Source organism: Petromyzon marinus, chromosome 59 (assembly GCF_048934315.1).
Source record: "Petromyzon marinus isolate PM22_M1 ecotype Great Lakes invasive population chromosome 59, UKy_Petmar_22M1.pri1.0, whole genome shotgun sequence".
Taxonomy (NCBI): domain Eukaryota; kingdom Metazoa; phylum Chordata; class Hyperoartia; order Petromyzontiformes; family Petromyzontidae; genus Petromyzon; species Petromyzon marinus.
In genome coordinates this window covers 14,722,725-14,740,244 of record NC_133725.1, presented here as the reverse complement: position 1 = coordinate 14,740,244, position 17,520 = coordinate 14,722,725, and the positions used below count along the sequence as shown (strand labels likewise).

At 52.0% G+C, this 17,520-nt stretch overlaps 1 protein-coding gene and 1 long non-coding RNA gene across 2 annotated transcripts; both read right to left on the bottom strand.

Moving 5' to 3' along the window:
• Positions 1 to 4,851: 4,851 nt before the first annotated feature.
• LOC142905793 (dual specificity tyrosine-phosphorylation-regulated kinase 2-like) lies at positions 4,852 to 11,286 on the bottom strand. Its single transcript, XM_076052930.1, has 4 exons — positions 11,050 to 11,286; positions 10,037 to 10,173; positions 5,576 to 5,722; positions 4,852 to 5,115 (listed from the first exon to the last, which is right to left on the bottom strand). The coding sequence occupies exons 1-4, from the start codon at positions 11,149 to 11,151 to the stop codon at positions 4,908 to 4,910; spliced, it is 594 nt and encodes a 197-aa protein (XP_075909045.1). The 5' UTR covers positions 11,152 to 11,286; the 3' UTR covers positions 4,852 to 4,907.
• An 857-nt stretch (positions 11,287 to 12,143) lies between these two features.
• LOC142905886 (uncharacterized) lies at positions 12,144 to 16,666 on the bottom strand. Its single transcript, XR_012929889.1, has 3 exons — positions 16,435 to 16,666; positions 15,615 to 15,654; positions 12,144 to 12,709 (listed from the first exon to the last, which is right to left on the bottom strand). It is a non-coding gene; the product is annotated as an uncharacterized LOC142905886 (long non-coding RNA).
• Between the last annotated feature and the right edge of the window lie 854 nt (positions 16,667 to 17,520).

The following is a 17,520-nucleotide window of genomic DNA, read 5'->3' as shown; positions in this document are numbered from 1 at the left end:
CTTCATCTACATAACGTGAAGAACCAGTGGCATATACATCTGCAGAACGTGAAGAACCAGTGGCATCTAAGTCTACAGAACGTGAAGAACCAGTGGCATCTTCGTCTACAGAACCTGAAGGACCAGTGGCATCTACATCTGCAGAACGTGAAGAACCAGTGGCATCTACATCTTTCGAACGTGACGAACCAGTGGCATCTACATCTACAGAATGTGAAGGACCAGTGGCATCTACATCTACAGAACGCGAAAAACCAGTGACATCTATATCTCCAGAACGTGAAGAACCAGTGGCATCTACATCTGTAACCAGTGACATCTACATCTGCAGAACGTGAAGAAGCAATGGCATATTCGTCTCCAGAATGTGAAGGACCAGTGGCATCTACATCTACAGAACGTGAAGAACCAGTGGCATCTACATCTACAGAAAGTGAAGAACCAGTGGCATTTACATCAACAGAAAGTGAAGAACCAGTGGCATCTACATCTACAGAACGTGAAGAACCAGTGACATCTACAACTACAGAATGTGAAGAACAGTGGCATCTGCGTCTACAGAACGTGAAGAACCAGTGGCATCTACATCTACAGAACGTGAAGGACCAGTGGCATCTACATCTACAGAACGTGAAGGACCAGTGGCATCTACATCTACAAAACGTGAAGGACCAGTGGCATCTACAGAGCGTGAAGAACCAGTGGCATCTACATCTGGAGAACGTGAAGGACCAGTGGCATCTACATCTACAGAACGTGAAGAACCAGTGGCATCTACATCTACAAAACGTGAAGGACCAGTGGCATCTACAGAGCGTGAAGAACCAGTGGCATCTACATCTGGAGAACGTGAAGAACCAGTGGCATATTCGTCTACAGAATATGAAGGACCAGTGGCATCTACAACTACAGAATGTGAAGGACCAGTGGCATCTACGTCTACAGAAAGTGAAGAACCAGTGGCATCTACGTCTACAGAACGTGAAGGACTAGTGGCATCTGCGTCTACAGAATGTGACGAACCAGTGGCTTCTACATCTACAGAATGTGAAGAAGCAGTGGCATTTAAATCTACAGAACGTGAAGAACCAGTGGCATCTACATCTGTAGAACGTGATGAACCAGTGGCATTTACATCTACAGAACGTGAAGAACCAGTGGCATCTTCATCTACATAACGTGAAGAACCAGTGGCATATACATCTGCAGAACGTGAAGAACCAGTGGCATATACATCTGTAGAACGTGACGAACCAGTGGCATCTACATCTACAGAACGTGAATAACCAGTGGCATCTACATCTACAGAACGTGAAGAACCAGTGGCATCTACATCTGCATAACGTGAAGAACCAGTAGCATCTACATCTGTAAAACGTGACGAACCGGTGGCATCTACATCTGCAAAACGTGAAGAACCAGTGGTATCTACATCTCCAGAACGTGAAGAACCAGTGGCGTCTACATCTACAGAACGTGAAGAACCAGTGACATCTACATTTAAATAACGTGAAGAACCAGTGGCATCGACGTCTACAGAATGTGAAGGACCAGTGGCATCTACATCTACAGAACGCAAAAAACCAGTGACATCTATATCTCCAGAACGTGAAGAACCAGTGGCATCTACATCTGTAGAACTTGATGAACCTGTGACATCTGCAGAACGTGAAGAATCAATGGCATATTCGTCTACAGAATGTGAAGGACCAGTGGCATCTACATCTACAGAACGTGAAGAACCAGTGGCATCTACATCTACAGAAAGTGAAGAACCAGTGGCATCTACATCTACAGAAAGTGAAGAACCAGTGGCATCTACGTCTACAGAACGTGAAGGACCAGTGGCATCTGCGTCTACAGAATGTGAAGAACCAGTGGCATCTGCGTCTACAGAAAGTGACGAACCAGTGGCTTCTACATCTACAGAATGTGAAGAAGCAGTGGCATCTAAATCTACAGAACATGAAGAACCAGTGGCATCTACATCTGTAGAACGTGATGAACCAGTGGCGTCTACATCTACAGAACGTGAAGAACCAGTGGCATCTTCATCTACATAACGTGAAGAACCAGTGGCATATACATCTGCAGAACGTGAAGAACCAGTGGCATCTAAGTCTACAGAACGTGAAGAACCAGTGGCATCTTCGTCTACAGAACCTGAAGGACCAGTGGCATCTACATCTGCAGAACGTGAAGAACCAGTGGCATCTACATCTTTCGAACGTGACGAACCAGTGGCATCTACATCTACAGAATGTGAAGGACCAGTGGCATCTACATCTACAGAACGCGAAAAACCAGTGACATCTATATCTCCAGAACGTGAAGAACCAGTGGCATCTACATCTGTAACCAGTGACATCTACATCTGCAGAACGTGAAGAAGCAATGGCATATTCGTCTCCAGAATGTGAAGGACCAGTGGCATCTACATCTACAGAACGTGAAGAACCAGTGGCATCTACATCTACAGAAAGTGAAGAACCAGTGGCATCTACATCAACAGAAAGTGAAGAACCAGTGGCATCTACATCTACAGAACGTGAAGAACCAGTGACATCTACAACTACAGAATGTGAAGAACAGTGGCATCTGCGTCTACAGAACGTGAAGAACCAGTGGCATCTACATCTACAGAACGTGAAGGACCAGTGGCATCTACATCTACAGAACGTGAAGGACCAGTGGCATCTACATCTACAAAACGTGAAGGACCAGTGGCATCTACAGAACGTGAAGAACCAGTGGCATCTACATCTGGAGAACGTGAAGGACCAGTGGCATCTACATCTACAGAACGTGAAGAACCAGTGGCATCTACATCTACAAAACGTGAAGGACCAGTGGCATCTACAGAGCGTGAAGAACCAGTGGCATCTACATCTGGAGAACGTGAAGAACCAGTGGCATATTCGTCTACAGAATATGAAGGACCAGTGGCATCTACAACTACAGAATGTGAAGGACCAGTGGCATCTACGTCTACAGAAAGTGAAGAACCAGTGGCATCTACGTCTACAGAACGTGAAGGACTAGTGGCATCTGCGTCTACAGAATATGACGAACCAGTGGCTTCTACATCTACAGAATGTGAAGAAGCAGTGGCATTTAAATCTACAGAACGTGAAGAACCAGTGGCATCTACATCTGTAGAACGTGATGAACCAGTGGCATTTACATCTACAGAACGTGAAGAACCAGTGGCATCTTCATCTACATAACGTGAAGAACCAGTGGCATATACATCTGCAGAACGTGAAGAACCAGTGGCATCTACATCTGTAGAACGTGACGAACCAGTGGCATCTACATCTACAGAACGTGAATAACCAGTGGCATCTACATCTACAGAACGTGAAGAACCAGTGGCATCTACATCTGCATAACGTGAAGAACCAGTAGCATCTACATCTGTAAAACGTGACGAACCGGTGGCATCTACATCTGCAAAACGTGAAGAACCAGTGGTATCTACATCTCCAGAACGTGAAGAACCAGTGGCGTCTACATCTACAGAACGTGAAGAACCAGTGACATCTACATTTAAATAACGTGAAGAACCAGGAGAATCGACGTCTACAGAATGTGAAGGACCAGTGGCATCTACATCTACAGAACGCAAAAAACCAGTGACATCTATATCTCCAGAACGTGAAGAACCAGTGGCATCTACATCTGTAGAACTTGATGAACCTGTGACATCTACATCTGCAGAACGTGAAGAATCAATGGCATATTCGTCTACAGAATGTGAAGGACCAGTGGCATCTACATCTACAGAACGTGAAGAACCAGTGGCATCTACATCTACAGAAAGTGAAGAACCAGTGGCATCTACATCTACAGAAAGTGAAGAACCAGTGGCATCTACGTCTACAGAACGTGAAGGACCAGTGGCATCTGCGTCTACAGAATGTGAAGAACCAGTGGCATCTGCGTCTACAGAAAGTGACGAACCAGTGGCTTCTACATCTACAGAATGTGAAGAAGCAGTGGCATCTAAATCTACAGAACATGAAGAACCAGTGGCATCTACATCTGTAGAACGTGATGAACCAGTGGCGTCTACATCTACAGAACGTGAAGAACCAGTGGCATCTTCATCTACATAACGTGAAGAACCAGTGGCATATACATCTGCAGAACGTGAAGAACCAGTGGCATCTAAGTCTACAGAACGTGAAGAACCAGTGGCATCTTCGTCTACAGAACCTGAAGGACCAGTGGCATCTACATCTGCAGAACGTGAAGAACCAGTGGCATCTACATCTTTCGAACGTGACGAACCAGTGGCATCTACATCTACAGAATGTGAAGGACCAGTGGCATCTACATCTACAGAACGCGAAAAACCAGTGACATCTATATCTCCAGAACGTGAAGAACCAGTGGCATCTACATCTGTAACCAGTGACATCTACATCTGCAGAACGTGAAGAAGCAATGGCATATTCGTCTCCAGAATGTGAAGGACCAGTGGCATCTACATCTACAGAACGTGAAGAACCAGTGGCATCTACATCTACAGAAAGTGAAGAACCAGTGGCATCTACATCAACAGAAAGTGAAGAACCAGTGGCATCTACATCTACAGAACGTGAAGAACCAGTGACATCTACAACTACAGAATGTGAAGAACAGTGGCATCTGCGTCTACAGAACGTGAAGAACCAGTGGCATCTACATCTACAGAACGTGAAGGACCAGTGGCATCTACATCTACAGAACGTGAAGGACCAGTGGCATCTACATCTACAAAACGTGAAGGACCAGTGGCATCTACAGAGCGTGAAGAACCAGTGGCATCTACATCTGGAGAACGTGAAGGACCAGTGGCATCTACATCTACAGAACGTGAAGAACCAGTGGCATCTACATCTACAGAACGTGGAGGACCAGTTTCATCTACATCTGTCAGAGTGCCGAGCGTCGAAGCGAGCGTCCGCGCCCCCAGCCTGCCCTCCGCTCACCAGCTTTATGTCCCCGTGGACGATGCCCCGGGACTTGGCGTAGGCGAGGAAGCGGAGGATGCCCCTGGTGTAGGCCCTCGCGATGTCCTCGTCGATGTGCCCCTGCCCCATGTCTCTGAGCAGCCAATGGAGGTTCGTGCTGTGACGGGGAGACAGAGGCGTCAGCGATGCCCCTCTCTGTGGGTCTCTGTGGGTGGTGGTGTGGTGGTGGTGAGTGGGTGGTGATGGTGGTAGTGGTGATGGTGAGTGGTGGTGGGTGAGTGAGTGGTGGTGGTAGTGGTGAGTGAGTGAGTGAGTGGTGGTGATGGTGAGTGAGTAGGTGGTGGTGGTGGTGGTGGTAGTAGTGATGGTGAGTGAGTGGTGGTGCTGGTGGTAGTGGTGATGGTGAATGAGTGAGTGAGTGGTGGTGGTGTTGGTGGTAGTGGTGATGGTGAGTGAGTGAGTGAGTGGTGGTGCTGGTGGTAGTGGTGATGGTGAGTGAGTGAGTCGTGGTGGTAGCGGTGATGATGGTGGTAGTCGTGATGGTAAGTGAGTGGTGGTGATGGCGGTAGTGGTGATGGTGAGTGAGTGAGTGGTGCTGGTGCTGGTGCTGTTCGTACCTCAACAGCTCCATGACAAGGCATTTATGTCCTCGGAAGGAGAAAGTCTCCAGGACTCTGGCAACGTTGAAGTCCACGTCGCTACGGTGGCTCTGCAGCTCCATGGACATCTGCATCTCCCTCAGCTGGTTCTCCTCTTGCATGGAGCTGCGCGCGAGTGAGCGAGTGCACAGAGAGAGACACAGAGACACAGAGACAGAGAGTTTAGACATAACGTAGAGGAGGGATGGTGGTGATGGTGGGGAAGGGTGGTGGTGGCGTGGGGGTGGTAGTGGTAGTAGTCGTGATGGTGGTGGTAGTGTGGGGGTGGTGGTGGTGGTAGTGTGATGGTGATGGTGGTGGTAGTGTGATGGTGATGATGGTGGTGGTGGTGGTGGTAGTGTGATGGTGGTCCGGCAAAACAACCCCCTACCTCCGTGCGGTGCCGGACGGGCAACTCTGTCGTGGAGAGTGCTGTGGGGAGAGGTCCAATTTTGATTGGCTCCTCCCCTCATGGCATATGTGTCCACCACAGGGGCTAAACGGGGGCTCTGGACGGGTGCGAGGGGCTGGTAACCCCTCCACCTTCAATTAATTACCACTAAACCACGAGTTAAACTGAAATATGTAACTAATAAGCTTGTGCCGGAGGCCCCGGGGGGCCAGGCATCTATGACGTCTCCTGGCCAAACCCCAATTGGCGGAGCCAGGAGATTGAATATCTACCCTCGGGGCTCCTCCAGAAACAACGAAAAGTCACTACGGGTGGCCACGTGGAATGTTCGAACGCTCACTGCGGAGGAGAGGCTGCCACTCCTCTGTCGGGAGCTGGACCGGTACCGCCTGGATCTCTGTGGCATTCAGGAGGTCCGGTGGACCGGCTCTGGCTCCTGCCACCATGAGGGGTGGACAGTCCTCTACTCGGGGCAGCAGACTGCCAAACAACAGGGTGTGGCTCTTCTTTTGAACAAAAGAATGAAGGGGGCGTGGGAGCGTGGCGGTGAGGTGTGGGAAGCTGTAAGTCCCAGGCTACTTTGGGCTCGCCTTCCCATCAACCGGAGGCGAGGAATGGTGGTCGTCGTTACTTATGCCCCCATTGAAGATGAACATCCGTGGAGGGATGCAGGCAAAGCCGATGAGTCAGATGCCTTCTATGACCTCCTGTCGCAGGTGCTGGCTAAAGTGGCCCCTCGGGATAGAGTCATCATGCTGGGTGAATTCAATGCCCGAGTTGGTCATGATACTGGCACCTGGTCTGGAGTGATTGGAGGGCAGGGGCCAGATCAGCTCAATAACAACGGTAGGAGGCTGCTAGATTGTTGTGCAGCCCATGGGCTTGTAATTACCAACACGCTGTTCCAGCATCGGCGCATCCACACAACATCATGGATGCATGCCGGGTCCAAGCAAGAACATCTGCTGGACTACATAGTGACGGACCAGCGGATGCGAGCCCATGTCCTTGACACCAGGACCTACCGTGGAGCTGATCTGCCCCCTGACCATCGACTAGTCATCTGTAAGATGCGCCTGCCATTCTTCCACTCCGATGGTGGGTATTCACCCAGGACCCCATTCCAACCTAAAGTGGCCTGGTCTCAGTTATCTGATGAAAGTTGCAAGCGAGAATTTGATCATCGCTTGCGGCTGGGATTGGCATCGTCCCCGACTCCTCCTGATGTCGAGGGTAAATGGGCGAGGTTTAGGACTGTGACTCATGCAGCTGCAATGGCTGCTTTGGGTACGCGGTCCAGACCTCCCCAGAGACCCTGGCTGACAGAGGAGGTGTTCAGGATGGTTGAGAAAAAGCGACAGGCCCACTGTCATCGGCTACAGAATCCCACGTCAGAGAATGAGGAGGCTTACCGCAGCCTTCGCTCGGAGGTTCGGAGAGCCGTGAGGCGCTGCAAGGATGGGTGGTGGTCGCGGGTTGCTGAGGAGATGGAGTCTGCCTCAGTGGCCCGTGATCACAAATCTCTATTTAACTCCATCAAAAAAGTAATCTGCAGCGCCACACCTATTACCATCATTAGGGGAAAAAACGGTGACCCAATCTCCAACCCCCAGGAACAGGTTTGCAGATTTGCTGAGCATTTCTGTGAGGTCCTGGGGGAGGAAAAATCCCTCAGCCAGGAAAACATTGTGGCACAAAGTGAGGATGACCCTGCTGAGGCTGCGGTGCCTCAAATATTGGAAGAAGTCACCCCCTGTGAGTGGTTGGCTGAGGTGCCATCTGTTGAGGAAGTACTGAAGGCAATCCGAAGTCTGAGACGAGGAAAGGCAGCGGGCAGAGATGATCTCCCAAGCGAAATGCTGAGGGAGGGCGGCGTTTGTGCACAGACTGCCCTATATGACATCATAACAACAGTCTGGACCACTGGACGGGTTCCGCAGGATTGGAAGGATGCCTTGGTGGTCCCCCTTTTTAAGAAGGGGGACCGCACAGACTGTAACAACTACAGGGGCATCTCACTCCTCAGTGTGCCGGGAAAGGTCCTGGCAGGGATTATTCAACATCGCCTTGCCAGGCACGCTGAGGAGAGGCTTGCGGAGCCCCAATGTGGTTTCAGGAAAGGGCGGTCCTGCACAGATGCCATATTTTCTGTCCGTCTGCTACAGCAGAGGTGTAGGGAATTCCAACAAGACCTACATCTCTGCTTTATTGACCTGGTCAAGGCCTATGATACCATCAGTAGGCCTGGGCTCTGGGTTGTTCTTCGTGCTTTTGGAGTACCTGACGCTCTGCTCTCGATCATTAATGACCTTCATGATGGTGAGCGGGCCCGGGTAAAACTACGTGGCCGGGAGTCAGAGCCATTCCCTGTTAACCTTGGGGTGCGACAGGGATGTCCTCTGGCTCCCCCATTATTTAACATCTATTTTGACCACGTAGTTTGTGAAGCCTGCAATAGCTGTACCGGGGGAATCTCCATATAGTACAGATATAATGGGAGGCTGATCGACGCCCTGGTGCGGTCAAGGGATGGCTCCCTATAGCTCAACCACGTTATGTATGCTGATGATTTGGTAATAGCTGCTCATTCAGAGGAGGAGTTGGAGACGCTGCTGCTGAGACAGGAGCGTGCCACTAAGAGGTGGGGCCTTACCATCAACCCCACCAAAACTAGCACCTGCCTGGGTATTTTGTGCCATCGGACACTCCACCCCCACAACTCCCAATCGGTGATGGGGCAGTTGTGGAGAGAGTGGAGAGTTTCGCATACCTGGGCAGTGTGCTTATGACTGGCTCCAGTTTAACAGCAGAGGTCTCTCTCCGAATCAGTCGAGCGGCAATATATTTTCATCGGTTGCGTAACGCTGTGAGGAAGCTACCTGGTCTGTCGCTCCGCACTAAGCTTCAGGTCTTCTCAGCCACGGTCATTTCCTCCCTTCTCTACGCTTGCGAAACGTGGAACCCCTAATGGAACATCTTCGCCGGTTAGAAACATTTAGGCTGACCTGCCTACGATCCATCCTGGGTTTAACCAGACTGGATTGTGTGAGGAGCTCACAAATCCTTGAAAGATCTGGGCAAGGTCCCATCGGTGAGCTCCTCCGGCGGGGAAGGCTGTGATGGCTGGGTCATGCCGAAACAGCTTTTGTTCGGCCGGATTGAGGGGGCTAGGCGGGCGCGGCACGGGCTAGAGAAGAGATGGAGTGATGTGGTACAGGAGGACGTGGAGCTGAGTGGACTTGCCAATGACTGGTACCAGCGGTGTCAAGATCGGCCTCTGTGGAGGAGGCTCGTGAAGGACGCTACTGGGCAGTTGGAGGTAGTCGCCCTCCAACAACAACGGAGGGCGGAGGAGCGACACTCAGAACAACGAGCGGAGCGCCGGGTGGCTAAAGCACAGCAGGTTGGCACAGTAGGGGGCAAAGGTGGTGCATCAGCCAGTCATCTCAGTCAGTCGACCCGTGGCACCTGGGTCTGCCCCGTGACCTCCTGCCAGCGGGCGTTCGACACTTCACGTGGCCTCAGGGTGCACATAGCCTGGCACAAGCGTCGTGGTGACGTCACCGCCACTTAGTGGCGAATGGCGGTTGTTGTTGTTGTGATGGTGGTGGTGGTAGTGTGATGGTGGTAGTGGTAGTGAGAGAGGGGTGGTGGCAGTGGTCGTGATGGTGGTGGTAGTGTGATGGTGGTGGTGGTAGTGTGATGGTGGTGGTGATGGTGGTGGCAGTGGTCGTGATGGTGGTGGTAGCGAGAGAGGGGTGGTGGTAGTGTGATGGTGGTGATGGTGGTGGCAGTGGTGGTGGTGATGGGGGTGGCAGTGGTCGTGATGGTGGTGGGTGCTCGAGCGAGGGAGAGTCAAGTAAAGGATGTTTCAGCCATAGTTTGTTATTGTTGTCACTGTGAGTGTTAGCTCACAGTGACAACAGCAGTCCCATAGTTGGCCCATTGTTGTTGTTGACATCGTTGTTGTTGTTGTTGGTGGTGCTGCTGCTGCTGTTGACTGCACCGCTGCACCAGGGCCCACTCACTTGGAGGGCGAGGCGAGGATCTTGAGCGCCACCATTGTCCGAGTCTTGTGGTCCAGACACTGCACCACCACGCCCTGTCCGCCATGCCCAATCGTCTCGTTCAGCTCGAAGCGGTAGTAGAAGTGCTCGTTCTGGACCTTGCAGGGATCACGGGGGAGGTCACGCGGAGTGGTCAGGGTGAAGGTCAAAGTGGGGTCACGGGGAGGTCACGGGGAGGTCACGGGAAGCATCAGGGTGAAGGTCAAATTGGGGGTCTGTGTGTGTCTGTGTGTGTGGGGAGTGGTGGTGCAGCGGTTAGCGTTACGCTGCGTTATCAACCTGGCGACCCGGGGTTCGATTCCCACTCACGGCCAACACCAACAGTGACGATTATCTGAACCGGTCCCGGGCCTCCCCTAGGTCGACTCAGCCTCAAATGAGTAGCTGGTGCGGTGTGTAAACATCGCCACTGGGGAGACAAAGGCGGTCGGGCGTGGTGCTGGCCACCCACCCCCTCGTGTAACGTTCTGGCCTTCATAGGTGCTCGCTAACAGCACTTGCCCCTACAGTCTGTGAAGGCTATATAGGGGATCTTTGTCTTTGTCTTGTGTGTGAGTCTCACAGGGATGTAGTTGTGTGTGTGTCTGTGTGTCGGTGTGTGTCTGTGTCTGTGTGTGTCTGTATGTGTGTCTGTGTGTGTGTCTGTGTGTGTCTGTGTGTCTGTGTGTGTGTGTGTCTGTGTGTGTCTGTGTGTGTGTCTGTGTGTGTGTGTCTGTGTGTGTGTCTGTGTGTGTCTGTGTGTGTCTGTGTCTGTGTGTATGTGTCTGTGTGTGTCTGTGTGTGTCTGTGTTTGTGTGTGTGGCTGTGTGAGTGTCTGTATGTGTCTGTGTGTGTCTGTGTGTATGTGTGTGTCTGTGTGTGCGTGTGTGTCTGTGTGTGAGTCTCACAAGGATGTAGTTGTGTGTGTCTGTGTGTGTGTGTCTGTGTATGTGTGTGTGTGTCTGTGTGTGTGTGACTGTGTGTGTTAGTCTCACAAGGATGTAGTTGTTATCGTCGTCGTCATATCCTCCATTGGCCACGCCCCCTCGGCTTTCCTCCTCCCCCTCGTCCAAAGTAAAAAACCAAACCGCGTCCATGGTGGCGAGCTCCAGCTTCTGGCGCTTCGTCAGGGAAGTCTTGAAGATACGCTGGATCGCTGCACACGTGACAACAACAACAACATCAGCCACAACAACTGAAGCTATCAACTTGTTTTGTATACACAAACCGCGCTATGCCCCCCCCCCCCAAGTGGCTGGTGTCATCATCATCGTCGTCATCATCGTCATCATCATCATCGTTATCATCACGTGGCAGACAAATGCTCTAAACGCATTTTTCTACAGACTCAAAGAGACCCACAGAGACTCATTGAGACCCACAGAGACCCACAGAGACTCATAGAGAGCCACAGAGACCCACTGACACCCACAGAGACTCACAGAGACTCACCAGAGACCTTTACTAATGCAGAGGAGTCAAATGGAAACGTGTCGTCAGGTGTGCCGTCCGGCGCGATGGCGTCACGAAACGTGACGTCATGCGCGCCGGGCGGCTCCATGACGTCACGTCTCCCCTTGGTATAAAAAGGGGAACCCCGTGACGTAGGCGGGGTCGTTGCTGGAGCCAGGGCTCGGAGTAGGGTGGAACGGGGGGAGCCAGGGGCAAGAGGGTAGGAGTAGGGGATAGCACAGCGTACAGGGCTGGAGGTGACCGCGCTCCTCGGTCGGCCGGGTTGGCTGAACCCACGGTCGGACGCAGAGGAGGCAGCACGGGGCAGCCGGCTGTGATGGGGGGGGCTAGTGGGACGTAGCCCGGGACCCCTGGGGAAGTTGTTACACCCTCGTGTACTGTAATAAGCTTCGAGTAAACTTACGGCGAAAGCCCCTAAACCTCCGAGTCGTCGGGAACCCTTCAACGCTAATGTAGACCCACGTGGCGGTACAGGTTGCATCTACGAAAGTTAAACTTCTTTTTGCACCGTACGTTGCCAACCGTGTTAATGTATGGGTCTCTATGGGTGTCTCTGTGGGTCCACGGGGTCTCTGTGGTTGCCTCTGTGGGTCTATGGGTGTCTCGGTGGGTTTGTAGGGTCTCTATCGGTGCCTCTGTGGGTCTCTATGGGCCTGGGTGTCTCTGTGTGTCTACGGGTGTATCTGTGTGTCTCTGTGTGTCTATGAGTGTCTATGGGTGTATGTGGGTGTCTATGAGTGTCTCTGTGTGTCTATGGGTGTCTCTGTGTGTCTATGGTTGTCAATGTGTGTCTATGGGTGTCTCTGTGTGTCTATGGGTGTCTCTGTGAGTATCTCCCCGCTCAACATTTAGAGGAATCAAACTCACCTCGCTTGTATCCAAGTGTTATTTGGCTGCTGCTATGCATTTCCACGCGACAGCGACAATGATGATGACGACGATGATGACGACGATGATGACGGCGATGATGATGACGACGATGATGATGACGATGATATCAGCCCACTTGGTTGAGCTGCTTTGATCTGAGCTGCCGTCATTCTTAGACTTTGATGATTCTCCTGCTCCTCTCTCGTTCTTACCTTTGGGTGATTTGGGGCGGATTAACGTGGAGCTGGCGGTCAGCGCACTCCACCTTGTGATAGGCGGAGGCTGCCTCCCGCTCGGTCCAGCTTGCCTCGTCTACACGCACACAAATTCATACATACATACACAACAACAACCGCCATTCGCCACTAAGTGGCGGTGACGTCACCACGACGCTTGTGCCAGGCTATGTGCACCGTGAGGCCACGTGAAGTGTCGAACGCCCGCTGGCAGGAGGTCACGGGGCAGACCCAGGTGCCACGGGTCGACTGACTGAGATGACTGGCTGATGCACCACCTGTGCCCCCTACTGTGTTAACCTGCTGTGCTTTAGCCACCCGGCGCTCCGCTCGTTGGTCTGAGCGTCGCTCCTCCGTCCTCCGTTGTTGTTGGAGGGCGACTGCCTCCAACTGCCCAGTAGCATCCTTCACGAGCCTCCTCCACAGAGGCCGATCTTGACACCGCTGGTACCAGTCATCGGCAAGTCCACTCAGCTCCACGTCCTCCTGTACCACATCACTCCATCTCTTCTCTAGCCCATGCCGCGCCCGCTTAGCCCCCTCAATCCGGCCAAACAAAAGCTGTTTCGGCATGCGGTGGCTGGGCATGCGGGCTACATGACCCAGCCATCGCAGCCTTGCCTGCCGAAGGAGCTCACTGATGGGACCCTGCCCAGATCTTTCAAGGATTTGTGAGCTCCTCCCACAATCCAGTCTGGTTAAACCCAGGATGGATCGTAGGCAGGCCAGTCTAAATGTTTCTAACCAGCGAAGATGTTCCATTAGGGGGGTCCACGTTTCGCAAGCGTTGAGAAGGGAGAGAATGACCGTGGCCGAGAAGACCTGAAGCTTAGTGCGGAGCGACAGACCAGGTAGCTTCCACACAGCGTTACGCAACCGATGAAAAGATATTGCCGCTCGACTGATTCGGAGTGAGACCTCTGCTGTTAAACTGGAGCCAGTCATAAGCACACTGCCCAGGTATGCGAAACTCTCCACTCTCTCCACAACTGCCCCATCACCGATTGGGAGTTGTGGGGGTGGAGTGTCCGATAGTACAAAATACCCAGGCAGGTGCTTAGTTTTGGTGGGGCTGATGGTAAGGCCCCACCTCTTAGTGGCACGCTCCAGTCTCAGCAGCAGCGTCTCCAACTCCTCCTCTGACTGAGCAGCTATTACCAAATCATCAGCATACATAACGTGGTTGAGTAATAGGGAGCCATCCCTTGACCGCACCCGGGCATCGATTAGCCTCCCATTATATCTGTACCATATGGAGATTCCCCCGGTACAGCTATTGAAGGCTTCACGAACTACGTGGTCAAAATAGATGTTAAATAATGTGGGAGCCAGAGGACATTCCTGTCGCACCCCAAGGTGTACAGGGAATGGCTCTGACTCCCGGCCACGTAGTTTTACCCGGGCCCGCTCACCATCATGAAGGTCCTTAATGATCGTGAGCAGATGGTCAGGTACTCCAAAAGCACGAAGAACAACCCAGAGCCCAGGCCTACTGATGGTATCATAGGCCTTGACCAGGTCAATAAAGCAGAGATGTAGGTCTTGTTGGAATTCCCTACACCTCTGCTGTAGCAGATGGACAGAAAATATGGCATCTGTGCAGGACCGCCCTTTCCTGAAACCGCATTGGGGCTCCGCAAGCCTCTCCTCAGCGTGCCTGGCAAGGCGATGTTGAATAATCCTTGCCAGGACCTTTCCCGGCACACTGAGGAGTGAGATGCCCCTGTAGTTGTTACAGTCTGTGCGGTCCCCCTTCTTGAAAAGGGGGACCACCAGGGCATACACACACACATACACACACAGATACACATATACACACATATATACACATACACGCATACACACACATTCATACATACTTACACACACATACACATTCATACACACACACATATACACAGACATACACACATACATACACACATACATACACATTCCTACACACATACACATTCATAGATACATATATACACACACATACACACATACACACACATACATACACATTCATACACACACACACATACACATTCATACATGCATATATACACACACATACATATATATGTATATATGTATACATATATGGGTGGTGTTTGTAAGTGTGAGTGGTGTTCACAGGTGTGGGTGGTGTTTGTAAGTGTGGGTGGTGTTTGTAAGTGTGGGTGGTGTTTGTAAGTGAGGGTGGTGTTTGTAATAGTGGATGGTGTTTGTAAGTGTGAGTGGTGTTTGTAAGTGAGGGTGGTGTTCGTAAGTGAGGGTGGTGTTTGTAAGTGAGGGTGGTGTTCGTAAGTGAGGGTGGTGTTTGTAAGTGAGGGTGGTGTTTGTAATAGTGGATGGTGTTTGTAAGTGAGGGTGGTGTTCGTAAGTGAGGGTGGTGTTCGTAAGTGAGGGTGGTGTTTGTAAGTGTGGATGGTGTTTGTAAGTGAGGGTGGTGTTTGTAAGTGAGGGTGGTGTTCGTAAGTGAGGGTGGTGTTTGTAAGTGAGGGTGGTGTTTGTAAGTGAGGGTGGTGTTGTAAGTGTGGGTGGTGTTCGTAAGTGTGGGTGGTGTTTGTAAGTGAGGGTGGTGTTTGTAAGTGTGGGTGGTGTTTGTAAATGTGGGTGGTGTTTGTAAGTGTGGGTGGTGTTTGTAAGTGAGGGTGGTGTTTGTAAGTGAGGGTGGTATTTGTAAGTGTGGGTGGTGTTTGTAAGTGAGGGTGGTCTATGTAAGTGAGGGTGGTGTTTGTAAGTGTGGGTGGTGTTTGTAAGTCTGAGTGGTGTTTGTAAGTGTGGGTGGTGTTTGTAAGTGAGGGTGGTGTTTGTAAGTGTGAGTGGTGTTTGTAAGTGTGGATGGTGTTTGTAAGTGTGGGTGGTGTTTGTAAGTGAGGGTGGTGTTCGTAAGTGAGGGTGGTGTTTGTAAGTGAGGGTGGTGTTTGTAAGTGTAGGTGGTGTTTGTAAGTTAGGGTGGTGTTCATATGTTGAGTGGAGGGGGCCACGCCTACCTGCATGGCGTTGCTGTGCTCCGTAAATCTCTCGGCGTCTCTGCGTGGAGAGTGGAGAGTGGGGAGAGTCAGGCAGAGTTCAGTAGAGGGCGATTGCACCGCTACCACGTGGACTCACATTGTTAGCACGGACTCACGCACCACAAACCCACATCCTCACCACGAACCCACCAACCCTCACCAAGAACCCACATCCTCACCACGAACCCTCACAACTCACCACAAACCCACATCTACACCACGAACCCTCACAACTCACCACAAACCCACATCCTCACCACGAACCCTCACAACTCACCACAAACCCACACCTACACCACGAACCCTCACAACTCGCCACAAACCCACATCCTCACCACGAACCCACACAACTCACCACAAACCCACATCCTCACCACGAACCCACACAACTCACCACAAACCCACATCCTCACCACTAACCCACACATCAAACCAAGAACCCACATCCTCACCACGAACCCACACAACTCACCACGAACCCACATCCTCACCACGAACCCACACAACTCACCACGAACCCACACAACTCACCACAAACCCACATCATCACCACGAATCCACACAACTCACCACGAACCCACATCCTCACCACGGACTCTCACAACTCACCATGAATCCTCACCACGGACACCCACACTCACCAATAAGCCACAATAAGGACCCACACAACTCACCACGAACCAACACTCTCACCAAGAACCCACACAACTCACCACGGATCCACAACACGGACCCACACAACTCACCACAGACCCAGACAACTCACCACAGACCCACAACACTGACCCACACAACTCACCACGTCAATGGCTTCAGCAGAAGGTGCTCAGCGATTAGGATGATGAAGAATCTGAAGATGTCGACGCTAAAGACGAAAAAGCAGCCGCCTCCTTCACGTCCGTCTCGAACTGTGACGAGCCACGTGGCCGCGTGACGTCACCGATGACGTTCAGTGCGAGGGAAGTGACCACGCCCACGCCAAGCCACGCCCACGCGGAGCCACGCCCCTGCCGAATGACGTGATAACGCGGCCACGCCCCGGCAGCCAGGCGCCCCCAAATCTACAGCTTCTACTTCCGCTTCCGGGTCGGGACGAGTGGAGGAGGTGGCGGGAAAATCTGAACCCTGTCTGGGCCTCCTCAAGGTCGACTCAGCCTGAAGGTGCCCACACGGGGCTCTGTGTGGTGAGTCTGTGGGTCTCTGTGTGGTGAGTCTGTGGGTCTCTGTGTGGTGAGTCTGTGGGTCTCTGTGTGGTGAGTCTGTGGGTCTCTGTGTGGTGAGTCTGTGGGTCTCTGTGTGGTGAGTCTGTGGGTCTCTGTGTGGTGAGTCTGTGGGTCTCTGTGTGATGAGTCTGTGGGTCTCTGTGTGGTGAGTCTGTGGGTCTCTGTGTGGTGAGTCTGTGGGTCTCTGTGTGGTGAGTCTGTGGGTCTCTGTGTGGTGAGTCTGTGGGTCTCTGTGGTGAGTCTGTGGGTCTCTGTGTGGTGAGTCTGTGGGTGTCTGTGTGGTGAGTCTTTGGGTCTCTGTGTGGTGAGTCTGTGGGTCTCTGTGTGGTGAGTCTGTGGGTCTCTGTGTGGTGAGTCTGTGGGTCTCTGTGTGGTGAGTCTGTGGGTCTCTGTGTGGTGAGTCTGTGGGTCTCTGTGTGGTGAATCTGTGGGTCTCTGTGTGGTGAGTCTGTGGGTCTCTGTGTGGTGAGTCTATGGGTCTCTGCGTGGTGAGTCTGTGGGTCTCTGCGTGGTGAGTCTGTGTATCACTGTGTGATGAGTCTGTGGGTATCTGTGTGGTGAGTCTGTGGGTCTCTGTGTGGTGAGTCTATGGGTCTTTGTGTGATGAGTCTGTGGGTCTCTATGCGGTGAGTCTGTGGGTGTCTGTGTGGTGAGTCTGTGGG